This window comes from Lissotriton vulgaris, unplaced genomic scaffold (assembly GCF_964263255.1).
Source record: "Lissotriton vulgaris unplaced genomic scaffold, aLisVul1.2 SCAFFOLD_754, whole genome shotgun sequence".
In the NCBI taxonomy this organism is placed as follows: Eukaryota; Metazoa; Chordata; class Amphibia; order Caudata; family Salamandridae; genus Lissotriton; species Lissotriton vulgaris.
Genome location: NW_028246384.1, coordinates 189,826 through 208,739, shown reverse-complemented (window position 1 = coordinate 208,739; position 18,914 = coordinate 189,826). Strand labels below are relative to the sequence as shown.

The window sequence follows — 18,914 nt, the reverse complement described above, 5'->3', positions numbered from 1 at the left end:
GGTACAAATTTCGCTTGGACGAGTGCTGGCAACAGGGGCTGTAGCCAGGATGCAATGGTTTTCACCAGGATTTTACATTAGCATTAATTAATGATAAAGGGTGATATGAATCGACCATCTCAGGTGCTTTACTTGGCTTCTGGAGTATGATTACAACAGAGGAGGGGGCAGGGAGCGGTTGTCAAATGCCTTCTAGAACATCTCCATGAGGTAGGGGATTAGGATTCCTGAGAACATCTTGTAAAAATCGTCAGAGAGGCCATATCCTACCAGCGTGTCAGTTTGGCAATGTGCAAATGTCATCCCCAACTTCCTCTGCCGATATTGGCTAGGTCGAATACTCCTGTTGCCCCCGACGGCAGCCACACCAGCGTTATGTCATCTAGCTGCAGTGCTGTTTCACGCTCATCTGCTGAGGGGCGAGCATTGTATAGGTTTTTGTAAAACTTAACAAAGCTATTTAAAATTGCCCTGACAATGTTCCCCATCTGGGTTGGTAATAGTAAGCACATAGGGTGGTTCTTGAGGATCTTGATCTCTAGTTGCTAGGCTGTGCCCTGGTTGGCCCCCCTCCTTGTTTGCCCGCACCACTTGACGTATAAACACATTGCGGATTTCTTGGTCTGTCAACTCAGTGTACTCAGTCAAGTGTTTTCTAATGTCTGCTAGTGTCTTAGGCTCCATATTGGCCTGGTAGGCTCTCTCTAACATGTGCAGTGTGTGCTCAAGTGTACGTAAATGAGGTTGAATGTTTCCAATACTCTGCCAAGAAGCCCTATGCAACAGCAACTTATGCGGTTCTTGAAGGCTTCCCACAGTACACATGCTGACGCAACCAAGCCTTTATTTTCCTCGAAGTATTATACAATTGCAATCCTCACTTCGCCTCTGAATAAGGCATCTAGGAGGGCAGTGGCCTGCAGTTTCCTTTGAAATGGCTGAGGTGCCCTGAATGGGTGTGTCAGTGATAACAAAACGGTAGTGTGGTATGACAGCTTCCTGGGGAGGTGATGCACGTCCACCACCCATGCATTAGCCTTAGCAGAGACCAGTCAGTAATCCAGGCACAACCACATGTTGTGTGCACTGGAAATGATTGTGCCCTCACGACTTTATGGATGGTGAACCCACCATGCATCCGCTAGCCCATAGTGCCCCATTTCCAATCTAAGCACTCTGGCCGCATGACGAGACTGTCCCATTGATGCAGCAGATCTGTCTATGTCGAGGTTAAGTGGGAAGTGAAAGTCTCCTCCTCAAGGGATAATGGAAGTTTATAGGTCACATAGGCGGGTACAGAATGTGGTGTAAAGCTTGGAGTCATCAACATAGGGCCATATATATGTTAATTGGGGTCAGGACAGACCCTCCACAAGTTACCTGCCATACGATATATCTACCTTGATTGGCCATTTTAGAATGAAGCGTATTAAACGGGGTGCCTCTGTGGACCAGAATGATGACTCCCCTTTAATAGGAGTAATAAGAGGAGGCCAGTTTGATGTGTGCCCATCTCGTTCCGATGTTGGTGCCTTTTTGTGCTGTAAAGTGTGTCTCTTGCATAAATGCAATGCGTATTTGATGACGATCCAAGTACGCTAATACTTGCCAGAACTTTTAAGGGTTGTGTAACCTGTGTACAATCCAGGTGAGTACATTTAGGCTACCACCTGCTGCTCTCATCCCCCCTGGTGTGCACTGCCATTACAGGTGAAGGGGCTGAGAGGCCAGGAGCATATCAACATGCTTGTTCAGTAAGTAGTACATGTATCGAGTCTCAGAACAGGAACAAAGAGCACACCCCCTCCCCCTCTGAGTTTTGATGAAGTCCATGACTCCATTCAGAGAGTTGAATATGATCTACATGCCCCCTTGACTGATCCGCAAGTGGGCAGCAATCAACATCGCATATGGATGTCTCAGGGTCTGCACTTTCTTTTTTACTGGGATGAACTCCCTGTACGGTCATTGTTAAATCAGGATCTCATTGCCATGGTATTGTATGGGCCCCTTTTCTCTTGATAAGCGTATGACAGTGTCTTGGTCCCTGTAGTACAGAATTTTGGCAATGATCAACCGCTGGGGGGGTAGGTGGGGGTCCCGGGCAGCGGCTGTACCTACAAAGATCTATGAGCGCGTTCTACAATTAGCACCGTTGAAACCTGCTCACTTCCAAACACCTCTCTCAGCATTGCCTCCACATAGTTCAATAGGCGAGCAGTATTTGTGGCCTCTGGATTGCCCATTATGCACAGATTATTGCGGCATGAGCACGCGTCCAAGTCCCCTGTAGGTCATCCTCAGCACCAGATAAACGTTGTTCCACTGTAGCCAGATGGGCTGCATTTTTATCAAATTTGGCAGCCATTGTATCTGTGCTGATATTGAGAGCATCTATCTTGCCATCTATTGACTGTAGACTTTGCTGCATGGGCAGCAAAGTGGCCTCCAAGGTAGCTCCGGGTTGGGGTGGTGAGTCCAGCTCCATGTCTGAGTGAGCATGTTGAGAGGGTCTAGGCATTCGCTTTGCCTAAGAAGTTAAGGCGGGATTGTTATTTGTCCACCTTTCTCATGATGTAATGGATGAAGGTCGCTATAATTAGGTGGCAGGAGGTTCTGTTCTTATTCACTCAAGGTGGAGTAAATCACCACATACATCCAGGTGGTGTGGTTCTGTAATGGCAATGGACAGTACAATGTATGCTCTAGGCCCTACCAGGACTGTGTGTTCTCTCGCTAGACATCCACCACCGAAGTAGGCCATTGCATGTGCTGGTCAGCAGATGAAGCAGGGGGAAGTTCGGCACACAGGCCGTCAGGAAGAAGATGGCTCTTCTAGTTCAGCTCTTCAGCGATCTTCCCTGATGTAGCCGCACCACACTGCCCCGGTTGCACAGTTGGAGCAGGCGCATGTCACGGCCACAGCCACAGCACTCCCAGTCAAGGAGTGAAGAGGAGAGGCTCTGTAGGTCACCGTAGGTCAGGGAGTCCGCCTCAGGATGCTGAGCTGCACTGAAAAAGCACATCAGGTGCCTCACCACTACGTCCCCCTCTGAGGCTTAGGATCAGCTCCAGGGGAAAATAACTCAGGGGCACCATTGTGGCGGTCTGCAACTCTGCCCAGTAGGTCCCAGGCAGCTATTGCTCTGCCAGGCTGCACCGGCCTCCACACCCATGCCTTCTTTGATCGGGAATAACAGCTCTTCACTGCACTCCTCATCTCGGGTGACGGCCTGCACCTCCCAGGACCAAGCATAATATACTTCGATCGAGCACTGCCATCTTGAGAGGAGTAGTTGCCATCCACCGATTCTTACTCCACTCGACCGAACGCTTGCGCTGCAAGTCGCTTTTGTCGACAGAAGTAGCACACTGTTCTGCTCTTGCAGGGTCTGGGATAATGGATTATGGCTCGGATATTAGGAGGACTGGAGTCCTGGCCGGCCGAGCTGCACTAATATACGGTCATTTTGCAATGGGCTCTCTAGAACCCTCACTGTTGAAGTTGATTGCCATACTGTAACCGCCGAGCAACCATCATAAACAGTATTAGCAATGCAACAGTACAGTACCAGAATGCATCATCCTCACACCCAAGTCCAGTGTCTCAAAGTATCCAGCGGAGGAGTATCCCTAGCTTTCTCCCCTCAGGTCACCACAAGCCGCCCAACCTGGAACGGAGCAGGGTCCACTCAAACACCCACACACTCACCAGATGTATGTGGCTCAGAAGACATATGCTGAGGCAATCCTGCGGGGCTCAAGTCGCCCCTTGCTTCTAAGTTTCTAATATATCTGTCTCAAAAAAACTCCCCATCAAAGCTTCAATAATACCATCTCCACCTAAAACTGAAATGTTTATAATATCCTTAAGAACATTATCAAGGTTAATCAGTAGGTGTAAATTTCCATTAAAAGGAGAGAAATCATCAACACTCCTTTTCCATATTCGTCTACAAAATCAGTATAACCATTTAGGTTTTTTAACAGATGAAAATATTGTGATAATTATTCTCAGATAGAATGTTTCCTATGCTTAAGAACCATTTAATTAATTTGCGCTGGGATATAAAACGGAGTTTATCATTGTGACAAAGTGGATAATTAGTTGTGGTGGATGGTAGTCCACCACAATTACTAATGGCACCGTTCTTGTTAGGTCCAGTAAAGGTTTCAGTAATTTAAACCTGAGCTCAATATCTGAAGGACCAGAATACCTCCCCACACCCAAGGCCTTTGTCTCAGCTCTGGGAGCAAGTTCACATCTCATCAAGGGGGCTATTCAGCTGCCAGGTGACAGTTGGAGCTCATCAACATTGGCTTCTAGAGGCTTTAGTTGGGTAAAAGGGACCTTTCTAAAAGTACCTTTTCAAGCATATGTATAGTATTTCAAAAAGTCCAAGAATGAATTCTGTAGATGTTTCCTAGATGGAGATAACATTATTAAATGTAACATTTTTACATCTTCAGAAAGTACACTGTCCAGGTAATAATCAGGGAGAATTTATGCACTTGAAATGAAGATACCAGAATTAAAATGTATTTCATAGGTGTTGGTGTGGAATGTTGTGCAGAACATCTTAAATGAGGCATCAATCATGCCACATGCGCATTTAAACAAAATGTTATCCATGTCGTATATTTTCTCTTCTTATCACGGTTTTCTTACAACGCATTTTTTCCACCAATTTCTTACTCATAGACTCTTAGACCATTCATTCCTGCACAGCATGTTGTGTATTTTTGTGTGTTTTAAAATGTGTCTATCTCTTATACTATCTTTCACATATAAAAATATCTGATATTTTTATCACATTCATTTTTCTTTTATTTGGCTGCATGATGATATGAGACAAATATATTGGATTTTAATTGTATTATTCTGCTTTATATATTCTTTTAAAATTTGGCAGTAAACTCATGTTAATTTAATATGTTTTTATTTTCACAGGCATTGCTTATTTGAATGGAATGTGTAGTGAAAAACGAAAATGTATTATTGCAGAGGACAATGGTCTTAATCTTGCCTTTACTATTGCTCATGAGATGGGTCACAAGTAAGTGGATTTAAACAATGCACTACAATTAATAGAGAATACATTAGCGGTCAGTGGTAGGAGTGTTGCCGGGCGGTGACGTGGGGCGGGGGAGGGGCAGGGTGGGCGGTAGTAAACTACGGAACAAGACCAAATGCAGGTAAGTAAACATATAAATAAATAAAACAAATTTTGTTGCACGCACTGCATCGCCAAATTCGTTGCAATGCGCGCAACAAAATTGTAAACTTGAAACTTGACCTTCATTGACGTTATGCTCTGGCCCTTTTAGTTTGACTGAACTAGTCTGAAAATTTTGGCTTAATCATTTCCACATATTGAACATTTCTTTCATTCTGCTGGGTATTCTGTAGTGCATAGGTAGACATTGCCACAGTAGAAAAAGAGCAAGAGATGGCCTTCTTTATTAGTGTTGAGGTTGGTTGTAGGGACTATGGCTTCAAATGTAGTTTAAAATTTTATGTTGAGTATGGTTTACTATTTGTGAGTGGCCTTAGCTCTAATTGTTTATGGGATCTTATATGTCTTAAGATATTCTGTGGAGTTGTGCAAAGTTCTCCTGAGATCAGTCTTCAAGGTTTTACATTTCTGCAACCTTGTACTAATTGCACCCAGACCGTCATTCTATGCATCTGGTAATGTGCACATTGATTTTATGCCTGAATAGAAGCTTTTTGTAATCCAGATTTGCTAGTTGCTCTCAATATGTATTAAAAGCAGCTAGTGGTTGGGCGTATGTGATTCCTTTTCTCACCAATAATGTGATCAGCTTGTGTAGGTCATAGTCTGCTGGTAGTGATTGTTTCACCTGATCACCATTCTTCTCATCATTTAGGTAGTTTGGAAGTACGGTAATCCAGTTGTGGTGCGAATGAAGACACTGAGGACCTGATTCACAAATGTAAATTTACGCATTTGTGTAAGTGTACTCTTCTTCAGTATTCACAAAACTGCAATTTAAAAGTGAGTTCATATTTGCGGAGACACCGTAGTTGGGGCGGAGAACTCGTAACATAAAAAGATAGGCCTTCTCTATCTTTGCATGTGCAGAGTTCTGCCCTGGCTGAAGAGTCACCACAATCGCACACAATATTAAATTGCCGTTTTGTGATTACTGAAAAAAGGAAACTTACACAAACGTGTAAGTTTACCTGCATGAATCAGGCCCTAGACCATGTCTAAATAAAAGAGTACATTGACAGTTGGCTGTATAAATTGGTTGGATGGATTAATAGGTGAGTGAGTACATGGATGGGTGTGTTCGCCTATTCTATAATCAGAACCTGCTTCTTGAACAGGTGCTAACAAGTTACAGAAATCTTACAGCCTGAGTTCTCAGACAGCATTAGTAATAGCATTAAAAGCATACCCAGAATAACCAATAGTATGTCATTGTTAGAAGTACAGAATGGTTGGACAACATTGAGCAAAAAATGCTCATAATGCATGTAAAAGATTCCCAACATGCGAATGCAAGAATACAAAATGGGAACAACCATTCAAAAGTGCCTGCAGTATTTAAAAAATGACCACTGTTCTGTCAGTCCAAGGGTTACAGAGAAGTTGGTACCATGTTGTCACTGGTGTCCTCATTTATTAATAATTACCATCATTGTGCTTCTTCAGATGTGTCCCCTCACAAAGTAATCCTTAATGCATGTTCAAATGTGCAGCACTATTCATTTATGGCAAACTACATTCTTTAGATTTGTTCCACAAATCAGTAATCATTAGTGCATGTTTCAATTTTACCTAGAATGTCAGTTCAAAGTATTCTAATGCCTGGCCAGGTTTGCACCATTTCTCAGATGACTTGCCTGCAAAAGATCATGGGAACACAAATTGAGCATTTCAAAGATGTGAATGTTTAGGACAAAAGACATGGGCAGTCAGCTCCTATTGTTAATGCCATGCTTTGTTTGAAATATGTTAGGAATGCTGTTTAATTTCCCTTTGCATTACATATGCATGAATGTATAATGGATACAGTTTCCAGGTAAAAGTTGTTTTATTAACTATTCCTTAGAAATGTGTAACGTTCAGATCCACCATCTCCCCTGTAAGGATAAACATGCACATGCAGCAGATAAATGCTGCTCTAAACACAAGGATCAGGACACCTCAACCAATTATTGACCGTAAAGCATTTACCGCAGCCAATCGCAATATAATGTACAGTCTGAGAAGCTGAGAATTCCGAGAGCAAGTCCAAGTAATCTTGCATACCTGCAATATGTTTCCTCTTATTGGATTGATTATGGGGCGTGTGCCCATCAGATGGACATATCAAGATCATTAGAAACCAGAAGGCTTACATGAATGAAGGAACATTGAAAGCAGTCTCAAATAAAGATTCATAATGGACTCTGGAAATGTCAACCATATACAAACACATTGGAAGATGTAGAAGTCTCATCCACATAAGTGTTGAATCATACTACAGTAATTGTCAAGTCTTATTTTTAATAAAACAGTTTATTTTGCATTGTAATGTAGTATTTCAACAACATTCATTTTATTGCAAAACACTATCTAACAAATGTCATGTTGCATTTGCATACTTTTTTACATCATAATTCAAGTAAGCAGCATGAGGATATCTCACAAAATATATTGGGCCTCATTTATGAATGCCTTGCGCCACCGGTGCGTCACTTTTTCCCATCTTAAAAGCGACGCACCGGCGGCACAAGGCATTCATAAATAAGGCCCATTGCTTTTAGTGAGGAAAGGCTTGTTTTCAATATGGCTTCTGTATTCAGCAAATAGCAAAGCATAATCTGGCCTGTGAGCTTTGCTGGCAATAAATCATTATTAATTTAGCTGCTACTGGAAAAGCCCAGTTCAGGAAGATGACCGAAACATGTTTCTGTTCAGAGCATTGTTTGGTAGATCAGTTATGAGAATAAAGGCTACTCCGCTGAAAGTAATCTATTTGCAAACATTGCCATTGCAAATCTATGTAGGAAAAGGAAGGCAAAATGTTCCGAACAATCTTTCGATCTGCTTATTGACTCTGTCATGGAAAACTATGATGTTTCATGTGGTGCATAGGCACCATCATACAGAGGAAATGGTGAGAGGATTTGGTCTTACGGATAGAGCGGTCAAACAAAACGCTGGGGAACTGGGTTTGAGTCGTAGAGGGATGCTCAACATCCTGTGATTCTGGGCAAATAACGTAATCTCCCCGCGCCTAACAAAAATGATTGCGTCCTTGTGTAACTCAACTGGTGCACATGTAAAGCGCTCTGATACCTGAAACATTCAGGGCAAGTTCACGCTATGTAGAACCCCAGAAAAACATCTCTGCACATAAAAAATGGCATCTGGGACAGTACCCTGCAAAAGATAAATGCCATCTCCACTACTAAATGCATTGGAACTAATATTAAAAATAGGTGGTATGACCTGCACAAGAAAGTTCGTGAAGATTATAGCAAGGAAAAACACCACACTAAAGGGTTGAGGTGGGGCGTGCGCCTTATAGTTTAACCATAGTAATGTTGAATTAAAAGTGTTGGTAATTATGGATCCTGCTAGTTCGAAAGACTAGATGGAATTGATACCACCCTGGAATGTACAGCCAGATAAGATTTTTCCCTTCTCCTTTTGGCCCTAATGAAGTGTCCATTAAGTGAGCATAACCTCACGTAATTTTGGTCATTTTTACATTATGCTTGATAAATAATATTTCTGAAATTAAAGTATTATCTCATGTTTCATGAACAAACATCATACACAGTAAATATGTAGCATAGAACAATCCAAATGACCAGAACTCTAGTGGCTGCTGTATACAGTCCTTCTGTTTTTTGCACTATGTATTTAATGAGCAATGCATCCTCTCAATAAAAATGGATGCAAGCAAGCAATTTGTACTATAACCAGGGCCACTGGAATTATGTGATTGTGCGGCCTTGGAAATTATTTGCATTATTGTAGATTTACTGCATTTGCCACATAATTAATCATCTGCTGCATAATCTGCAGATTTGAACAAAAAATGGTTTCTAGCTCAAATGGTTCAAATGTTACTTTAAAATGCAACAACACGTGTTGCAGCACAATGGAAGGCCCTTTGCAAAGCTGGCCTGGTCACCTTTCTGTTGCCCTTTGCTATATTTGGGAGTTAAACTGACAATATTGACGTGAAACCAATGCCCAGAGAGTGTTACCACGTTTAAAATGGCTAAATAATGAATCATTACTATTACAAAATGTACAGCATTATGCCCCCTCTCATAATTGGGCTATTCTAGCCACATAATTTACCTTACCCTGCCACACAAATTGGCCCTCTCTTACAGAAAAATTCCTGTGGCTCTGGCTATAATAAAGTACCAAATGTCAATCTTGCATTTCAGGTAAATGTTCATAATTTTTTATAATTTTCAGACTTTTCTCATAATTATGCAAAAACAAATTCCACACATGTCACATACACCTACATACACTCTTCAAAATATTTCATTTTGAAACACGTGTATCCTATGATAAAATACAAAAATAACAAAGATATAACTAGTTTCCCAAGATGAAATTACCACAATCCTTGTCAGTGAAGTAAAATGAAGTTACTCACCTCAGTTTCTCCCTGGAGGAAAATATCTTCAAAATAACACGAGAAAACTGCAGGTATGTCGTATCAAAATGAGTTACATAACAACTCATTTGGGATAAAAATGAACATCAATGGTAACAATGGATGGATCTCCAGATTTTTGGAGATACACTGTGTGGAGGAAATGTAATTACCTCCTATATTTTTGGGAATGTTAAAGACACTTTTCTAAGGAACAAAATAGCATGCAAATACCAATTTTGGAGGAAATACTTCAGCATTCAAAAAATGGATTTTTCTCCACATTAACACGCATCACAATCAGCCCCTTACTGTTCTTAATTGTATTCCTCCTGAGTCTAATATTTTACTATGTCTGTGACAGTCTATTGTCATTTTGGAGATGCCTGAACTACATTTCTGTTTAATTATCAAGTTTGTGTGTGACATGTCTCTGATGTATGGGGAAGAGTGGAGTTGAGATAGCTGGTATTGTTGCTTTTCCAGTGAAATTCTGTTAGCTTGAAATGTTTGTATAAAATGCACATGTGATTATGCATCTAAATACGTTTAAACAAACCTTGTACAGGCCTTCTTTTTTAGGAAATGTTGTCACTTAACTTTTTATATCTTTAATGCAGACTACTACAAAGACAATATATTGTAATATTGAAGTAGTCATATCTTGTAATCCTATACAGCAGTCTTTATATCACTTGCACCACCAGTCACACACTGAATGGGGTGATCTGTGTCCAATTTGTTTAAAGTAAAAGTTTTATTTGATCCACTAAGTGACAACAGCAGGATGCAGTGTACACATGTATAACTCCTTCTCTCTTAATTTGTTTATATAATGCAGAGATTTCAGATACCAGAGTAATCGTGGGCTGCTATTGAAAGTATCTCTTTGACTAAAGCTATTTAATAATAGTAGGTTTGTTTCTTCTCGGTGGTGCTGGAGTTATGAACGTGTTCATATTCCTGGGCAGTAGTGAAAAGCCATTGATCTCCTTTCCGTACTCATCGAATGTAGACATTATTCTAACTTAAAATTTCAATTATACAAAAAAAAGCGATCGCTACACATGTTCGCATTTTCTTTCGAAGCAAATTATTAAATGCACCAATATAGGGTTCATGATTTATATTTTATTGTTTTAAGGCAGTAAAACTATTGTGACTTGGTGGAAGTGGTTAAGAAATTTATCTAAAATTGTTCTTGAATATTAGTCCATCAAAAAGGCTCATTAGAGATTCTGCTCCTTGTGGATATCACTCTAAATGTGACAGTACCAGTACATCAGTCTTTGAAGCTTGATATTTGTCTTTCTGCATTAACATGTCATTGTGGCACAACTGTTGAATGTAACCCTACCAGACCACACTGATATGACTAATTTAAGGCCCTTCTCAATTCAGCCATATCTTCAAACGTTTACAATCGGAGAGTAAGAATGCAGTTTTGAGGTGTATCTTGAAGAACACAGCATCCATAATGATTATCAAGCTAGTTTTCCTCCACATTATAATGCAGAAAGGTTAGCCACAGCGATTAAGGACTACTTTAGACTGATGGCCAGCAATAACAGCGTCAGAGCCATGCTTCTGTTAGATCGGTCTGCTAATTTAAATATCATCAGTCAATCATCCTCCTTCAGAGGATCGCTGATAGACAATTATCTGATGTACCCCTCGCTTGCTTTTAGGCATTTTTTGCTATCCTAGTCAGTGACACCTGTGTCTTGTATGCCCTATTTCAGCCAACTGAGCCATGGAGACAGCCAGTTGGGTAGCATTTTTGCCAGTCTTTGTTAATATGTATTTAATCCCGCTGTAGGTTGTACTTTAATCCAGGGGGTTATGGCATTATAATTATTCTAATGATGTCTAATTGATTTTTAAATTCTTTCCATCAACATATAGCGATTGAAAAATATTTGTTATCACACTGACCCCACATTGCTTCCACTGCTTTTTTGAATATACAAGATTCTCCTATCCTCACATCTTGTAATGATGATCCCAACAAAGGGGTCAACTAGGATGTCAGGCTGTGGAACCACAGCAGTGCTGGCGGGGCGGAAAAACGCCTTTTTACGCCTGCGAGCAGCGGTACTCACGTCCACCATATTAGTATAGCAAAACATAGGTCATTTCCCGTCCACCGCAGAGCGCCACGCACCGCCATCAAAGTGCGCCTGTTACCGCGGTGGTGGGAGCCAATGGAGACTCACCGCCATGTGGAATGACGTCCTCCACGTTCCACAAATTAGGATGGCCCAAACAGGCAGACGCACTGCAGCGGAGACAACGCCCAACCAGAGACGGCGGAAACTCGACAGAGGAGCGCGATAGCAGAGACCCGGTCCTCTCCACCCGGTCTTGAACTCCATGGACCCAGCCCTACATATGCATCTGGTGATGTACCTGCTACAGCACTACCATCAAATGGGCCGCCGTGGATGACGCCGCAGGTACGCAAATACAAAAATACAACACACAACACACAGGCTGACACAGGGTCCAAAACCATAACAGACACCCTGCTGGGGGTTACAACACATCCACAAGGGCACCCACACATGACCCACCTGCCACCAAGTCACCCCTCTGCATCCTGGACACACATCGACAGCGAACTAGCAACAACTTCCCATTCCCGGTCACGTCACTGCCGCGGTCAACACATGTGCACAATGCAGAAGGCAGGGCAGGGGCACAGATACCACAGGGACACGCCACCCCCAACCACACATCAACACACCCCATGAAGTCACAGGCCAGGTGCCCATCCTGCGCACCCCCATGCACAGTAACAAGCAACAAGCACAGCAACAAGCACTCAGAATATACACCCTGCACCACACAACAAACAACCAGGGAGACAGCCACTGCAGGAGTGACTGACAAGGAACACACAACACCAGTGCCTCACTCACTGAAGGCTGCCAATACTTCCCAGCACATATACACACAAACGAACACACACCCTGGGTGTAGCCACAAACAGAATACACACACAGGGAAGCCTGAACAGATGCCTGCCCAAACACAACACACAAACACCACAGGAACACACACAGAACCCCAACAGAAACAGACATACCCTGTCAGCCAAACTGTGGAAAGGCAATGGGAGCACAAACACAACATGAGTGCACAATATCATCACTCAAGAACAAAACACACACAACATACCACAAATAACACAAGAATTGCACCTTCAGAGAACTACACTGCCACAACAAACCAACCACACATGCACATGAAAGCAAAAATCAACAAACACCACAGGACATCAGGGGATGCACATCAGGCAATGGCAAGCCCACATACACACAGCACTGTATGCACAACAAGCACAACAGCTACACACAGACATGACTGATACAACCTCAACACACACACCACAAATCGGCACAGCACAAATACAACAGCACACACAGAAAGTGAAGCAATACCACAGCCAACACACATACATCCAAAACAACAACAGTATACACCACTCTGGGATACAAGAGCAGAACCATCTTCACCAGAGCACTGGGCAGCACACACAGCTGAAGTGCACATGAGCAATCCTCACTGATAAATAGCTCAAGAACATCACACATAAACCATTGGGGCAATGTCCAGAGTGGAACATCACTCTTGGCCCAAGAACTGCACCACAAGGCACTGTGTCACAAATGAAGTGATGGGGAGGCACATACAATGTAATCCAAGGGGACAGCTGACATCCAAGTCAACGGACTAGCATGTCAGTAGTAGACATGTAAGGGGTGTACCATACACAAATAGAGGGAGTGTAGACCCACAATAGCTAGGCACAATTGGCACACATAGGTGATGGCATTACACCACACACACCATGCCATACAGGAGGAGAAAAGGCACCGTGTGCCTGCAATGCATGACAAACACAAACACAATGCCAGTGAGGAGCAGCAGGGCCACAGAGTCTACACAAACACACTCAAGACACATTGATGATCAAACAAACACAACACTGATGTGCAAGTCACACAAATTGCACCCTCATAAGTGACCAAAACAACAAGGATGAGTCACACAGAACTGCATGGACACACCAACACACTGCACAGTGCACAACAGACAACTCACATAAGTGCATACAATCATTTACACAGGGCAGGACAATACAGACAACAGGCACACAACTCCTGGGTGACACATGTGTGTCTATCACAATCCAGGGGCACACACACATCCACAACCACTACAAAGTCACACCCTTCACACTGCACACCTCTTCACCACCCAAGAGCACACACCTTAATGTAGGCCAGCGGACCAGGACTAAGGGCCAACACAAAGTGACCATACACATACACAGCTGGGCACATATACAGGAATAACACACATACATCATGACATTGCCCAGCCTGCATGCAAACCTGTGCACAGCATCACACCATGTGCTGGCAGTGTACCCCAAGCTGACATGGCAACAACGTAGCCACCAATAGCAAACCACTAAAAAAGAGAACTGCATGACAGGCAAAAGAGCCAACACAGATAACACAAGTATCAGTATCTGAATGGACTGAAGACCCTGTCACCCCTGTTTAAATGTGATGCGGGCAAAGAGCTTGGCAATGTTGAAGTGACACATAGAGCATGGGGCACAGGCAACCAAATGCACACACCAAAATACCTTTCATCAGCAAGGACACTGACAAAACACACGACAGGAGTAACTGTCTTTATTCACTTATTGCACAGATGTGACAGTATAACAACAGAAGACAAGAGCAAGGCACACAATGCTGATCATATGCAAGATAATCTGCACAGGCAAACTCCAAACAGGAAGGCCAGTGTCCATGGCAGGTGGCACAGCAAGTACAGGAGAGGCTGCACAGGGGAGACTCCAACACAGCAGAGCAACAGGGCCAGTGTCCATGGCACAGGTGGGAGCACAACACAGCAGAGCAACAGGCTCAGTGTCCATGGCACAGGTGAGAGTACAACACAGCAGAGCAACAGGGCCAGTGTCCATGTGAAGGACCGGGTTTTTCTCTAAGACCCAGCGGTGCCAGGGATAACACCTAAAACCTTCGTGGGTAACCTGTTCCGGCGTACAAATGACAGAGACACGGGACACCTTCGGCGTCAAAGATTTGAGGTTTATTACTGCAGGGAACACAGAAGTCACGAGAAGTACATAGCATGTAAGTTCACGGAGACTGCTTCAAATTGTATCTGTGGATCGCTCTTCTTATACAGTTTTGAAGCATAGGATAACATGGTGCACAAATTTTACAACTTGGTTCCCATGGTAAAGATCATAAGGGGTCGCTTTCATGTATTCAGGGCCCGGAACATAATTACAGTAACATTTGGCGATTCCCAACTGTAAAAGTACATCTTCCCACCATTAGTACATTCCAATCAGCAGTAAACGAATCGAGGAAGAGACAGAAACAGGTGCAGAGGAAGACGAGAACAGTGAACAGATCGAAAGGGGTGTAAAAGGGGTGGCATCAAGAAACACGAGTTGCAGGCATCAAAGTGGACGTGCCTAATGCATGCACAACTGAGACAATAGAGCGGCACGGCAAGATGAGCCTCGAGCGGGGCCATCTGCCTTACAGTGTCATCCCCCTCATCATAAAGACACCTTCAAAGGAAACGTGTCTTCCGCAAGAGTTTGGGAATCCCAGGGTCGCGAAGCGGACAGCGTCCGTTCGCTGGCTACTTGAGGGCAAGAAACAAAATGGATGCCGTATCTAAGATGGAACCCGTGGGTTCAGATGAAGAAACCCACGAAACAAACAAACAGTTTAGGCTAGCACAGCGAAAACGCGTACACCCACTAAACTCATCATTTGCGGTTCATAGATACCAGACTCGACCATATTCGTGCGAGTCGAAAACACCACTTACAATTGTCACGGAACCTCAGACGCTCCTTTTGCCCTCATGTAGGCAAGCACTAGTCGGAATCAAAATCGATCTCGATATTCATCAGACCATCTAGATGCTGCTGCAACATAGCTTTATCCAGCAGAGTTCCTTTGGTAACAGGCGGCTGCCTTATACACGTCGTAGCACAGAGGCCACATGAAGCAGGACCACACTGCACGCAAAGGCAACACGTGAACAGGAATGCTACAACAACCCCGATGATCATCAGAATCTTCCAACCCCAAGTCGACATCAGGCCCCAAAACCACCCGAGTAGCGTCCAATCCCCTACGTCCACGTGTATGGACTCAGAGATCTTATGCAACTTCGAGATGGCTTGATAGACAGTCGGAGCGTTGTCTGGAATGAAAATACAACAACTCAAATGGATCACCTTACATACTCCACCTCGATCTGCTAAGACAACGTCTAAAACCATACGATTTTGTAACGTCATCAGTCTATCCGCCTGAAGCTCTGCTGTAATATTACCAAGGGCACTGGCAGTGATGTTAGCTGTCGATTCCACCACTCGAGTCAACTGTCTCAGGTTCCTACTATTGATCATAGGCCCCCAAAACGGCAAGAAACCCTTGAAAAAGTCTAACTCTGGTCTTGTGGTAATCGGAGGCGACTGTAAAAGTCGGGGGCAACAAGTTTGCAATATAACAGGTGCCCGCAAAGTCAAGGGGCAACCATGTATATGCACTGTCGTAACAGATAAAGTACGTACCCTTGGCAGTCAGGAGAACAGGGGAAGAGAGCATTGGTAAGACATACGTCTCAGAGCAAGCACTCTCTCCAAGGTGAGCTCTCGGGCTTCGGCCACGACCTTTTAGACAGAAATTACCAAGGTGGGGTACGACCCATATCGGAGACGAGCTCCTAAGCTGTCTTTCGCCCACGAGCACACTATACTCAACCTCACTGAGATCCCTATAGGCTCGCACCTCTTCCTCTGGGATGAGCAACGGCTCATAGATATCCCTATCTAAATCAGCAATCGCTATTGCCAAAGGCTTATGGTACGGACCGGGACCAAAGTGTGGAGAACATGGCTCTCGATTGGGGTAAGAATCTAGTGCACTTCGAAACATTGTTTGGAATGCTCGAGCTGAACCCTGGGAACTATAAGGAAGGACCAAGTACGGAATTCCCTTATCGGTGGTATGTGGCATTAACCCACACACCCAACAATTGGTAGTGTTCATCACCAATTGATGCTGATGAAGGAGCTGAATGAAGGAATTATTCATAAATTCCGCACGTCTGGCCTGCTCGTGTTGGGGTAAGATGTGGAAGGAATGAGGAGAGACAGTGGAGGTAAGTTTAGGTTCAGAAGAAGGGGTAGGTGAGGCAGAAGGCAACAATGACTGTATCATGTAATACATCCCACCCACCAATAACGAGGAAACAGTTAAGAACAGAAGGAACACCTGAAACATGAAGCATTTTGTGTGTGCAATTCTGCGCAACTCGAATCTTTGGGCCTGAGCCTTTTCCATTTCCGACAGCTTCGAGAAAGCCATCCTCTAAAACCGTCCGCTACGTTCTTGACGCACTTCGTTCTGTGTAGCAGTAGTCAATCCCCAGGAGTTCCTAGGAATCGACGGTCTCTGACCTAGTGTCAAGACCTACTAACCAGAAGGAAGTACCCGCGCGGCCCTGCGGTTCACCCGGATGTAAGGTATCCTTAATCAACAATATATACAAAATCTGCTAGCTGTGGAAGCAAAAACACATACATGGAAAAAGACTCAAAATTTACAAAATTACAATTATGCAAGTGTGTTCAGAATGGATAGTGGCAATGGGGTAACGTGGATGTCAGGGGAGAAAGCAAAGATATTTATTAGTCTCTGGTGTTGGAACGGAGAAAATATCGGCTTCTCCCAGGACGTGTCTGTTCGTCAAACAATTGATCCGATGATGAGACAGAGTTCTGTTGACCAGTCAATTGTTCAGATCTTGAGTTCTGTGATGGCAAATGTTCACCAATATCGTTCTGCTGCACTGAGGTATCTCCGACAGGCTGAGCGTCGCTGAAAGGAACAAAGTTCGGCACAGTTTCGGCTTCAGACGAGGCGATGCCCTTCCTCACCCACGAGTCTGCTGGTAAAGGTATAGGTACCTTTTTGGTACGGGTGGCATGCACCCAGTTCTTACGACCTTCCAAACGAACAGCAGTCCTCGTGGCAAGGAGCACTTGGTAGAGTCCGGTAAAACGAGGCTCAAGGTTGTGCTTCCGGCCAAAATTCCTCGTCACCACCCAGTCTCCAGGCTGGAGCTGGTGGCCTGGACCCTCCGTCTGCGTCGGCAGTGCTTCAAAGACCTGTTGGTGAATTAACCTCAGTTTAGCAGTCAGATCATGAAGATAATCGATCAACATTGGGTACTCAAGATCAGAGAACACACTGGGTCTAGGGACCCCCCAAACATTGGCAGGGCGGCCGAACACAATCTCATAGGGGCTGAGCCCTACTCGGGAGTGTACAGTCGCCCTTGTTGACAGAAGAGCTAAGGGCAAAGCGTCAGGCCACGAGAGACCAGTCGTAGCCTGAATCTTCGCTAGTTTCAATTTAAGGGTGCCATTATACCCTTCAACCAAACCTGCTGACTGGGGATGATTGGCACTGTGGAATTTCTGTGTAATTCCAAGGCCCTTACATACATTCTTCATCACACTCCCCACAAACTCACTTCCGTTATCAGACCATACAATTCGTGGCATTCCATACCGAGGAAAGTATTCCTTCAGTAGGATTTTTGCAGTGGACAGAGCAGTGTTGTCTTTGAGAGGGTAGGCTTCGATCCATCGGGAGAATGCGCAAACCACCACTAACACGTACTTCAGGTTATTGCATCGCTCCATATGGATGAAGTCTAGCTGAATCACCTCAAAGGGACATGAAGGGGGATCAAAATGGCCAGGGGGTGTAGGAGTTCCCTTACCAGGATTGTACATCATACATATCATACAATTCTTAACCAATCTCTCAGCACACTTAGTAATACCATCATTTTTCCATACAGGGGACAACAACTTGCAGATACCTTTCGCACTAATATGTGCCAAACCTTGTGCCATCGTCACAACAGCTAGCACATACGCATCCGGCAACATCCACCTCTTATGTTCCGACAAATCAATCCAGCAGCCATTCGCATCCAACTTTCCCGTACTCTCTTTCCACTTCATCTTTTCAGTCTCGGTGGCCTCGTTCTGAATCGCTTTCACACTCTCGATAGTGTTCTCACACATACCAGTTTCTGCAGGCCACCTTACCGAACTCGTCACATACATTCTAGTGCTAAGGTTCCGGGCAGTCTCCTTAGCAATCTCATCCGCAAACGCATTG

The 18,914-nt window shown here is 43.9% G+C and overlaps 1 protein-coding gene across 1 annotated transcript in view; it reads left to right on the top strand.

The window, feature by feature from the left end:
• Nucleotides 1-18,914, top strand: part of LOC147665970 (A disintegrin and metalloproteinase with thrombospondin motifs 19-like) — a 632,122-nt gene that overhangs the window by 466,375 nt on the left and 146,833 nt on the right. The window contains exon 8 of the mRNA XM_086949366.1: nt 4,952-5,057. Coding sequence (XP_086805492.1) covers nt 4,952-5,057 — 106 coding nt within the window. The remainder of the gene's footprint in view (nt 1-4,951; nt 5,058-18,914) is intronic.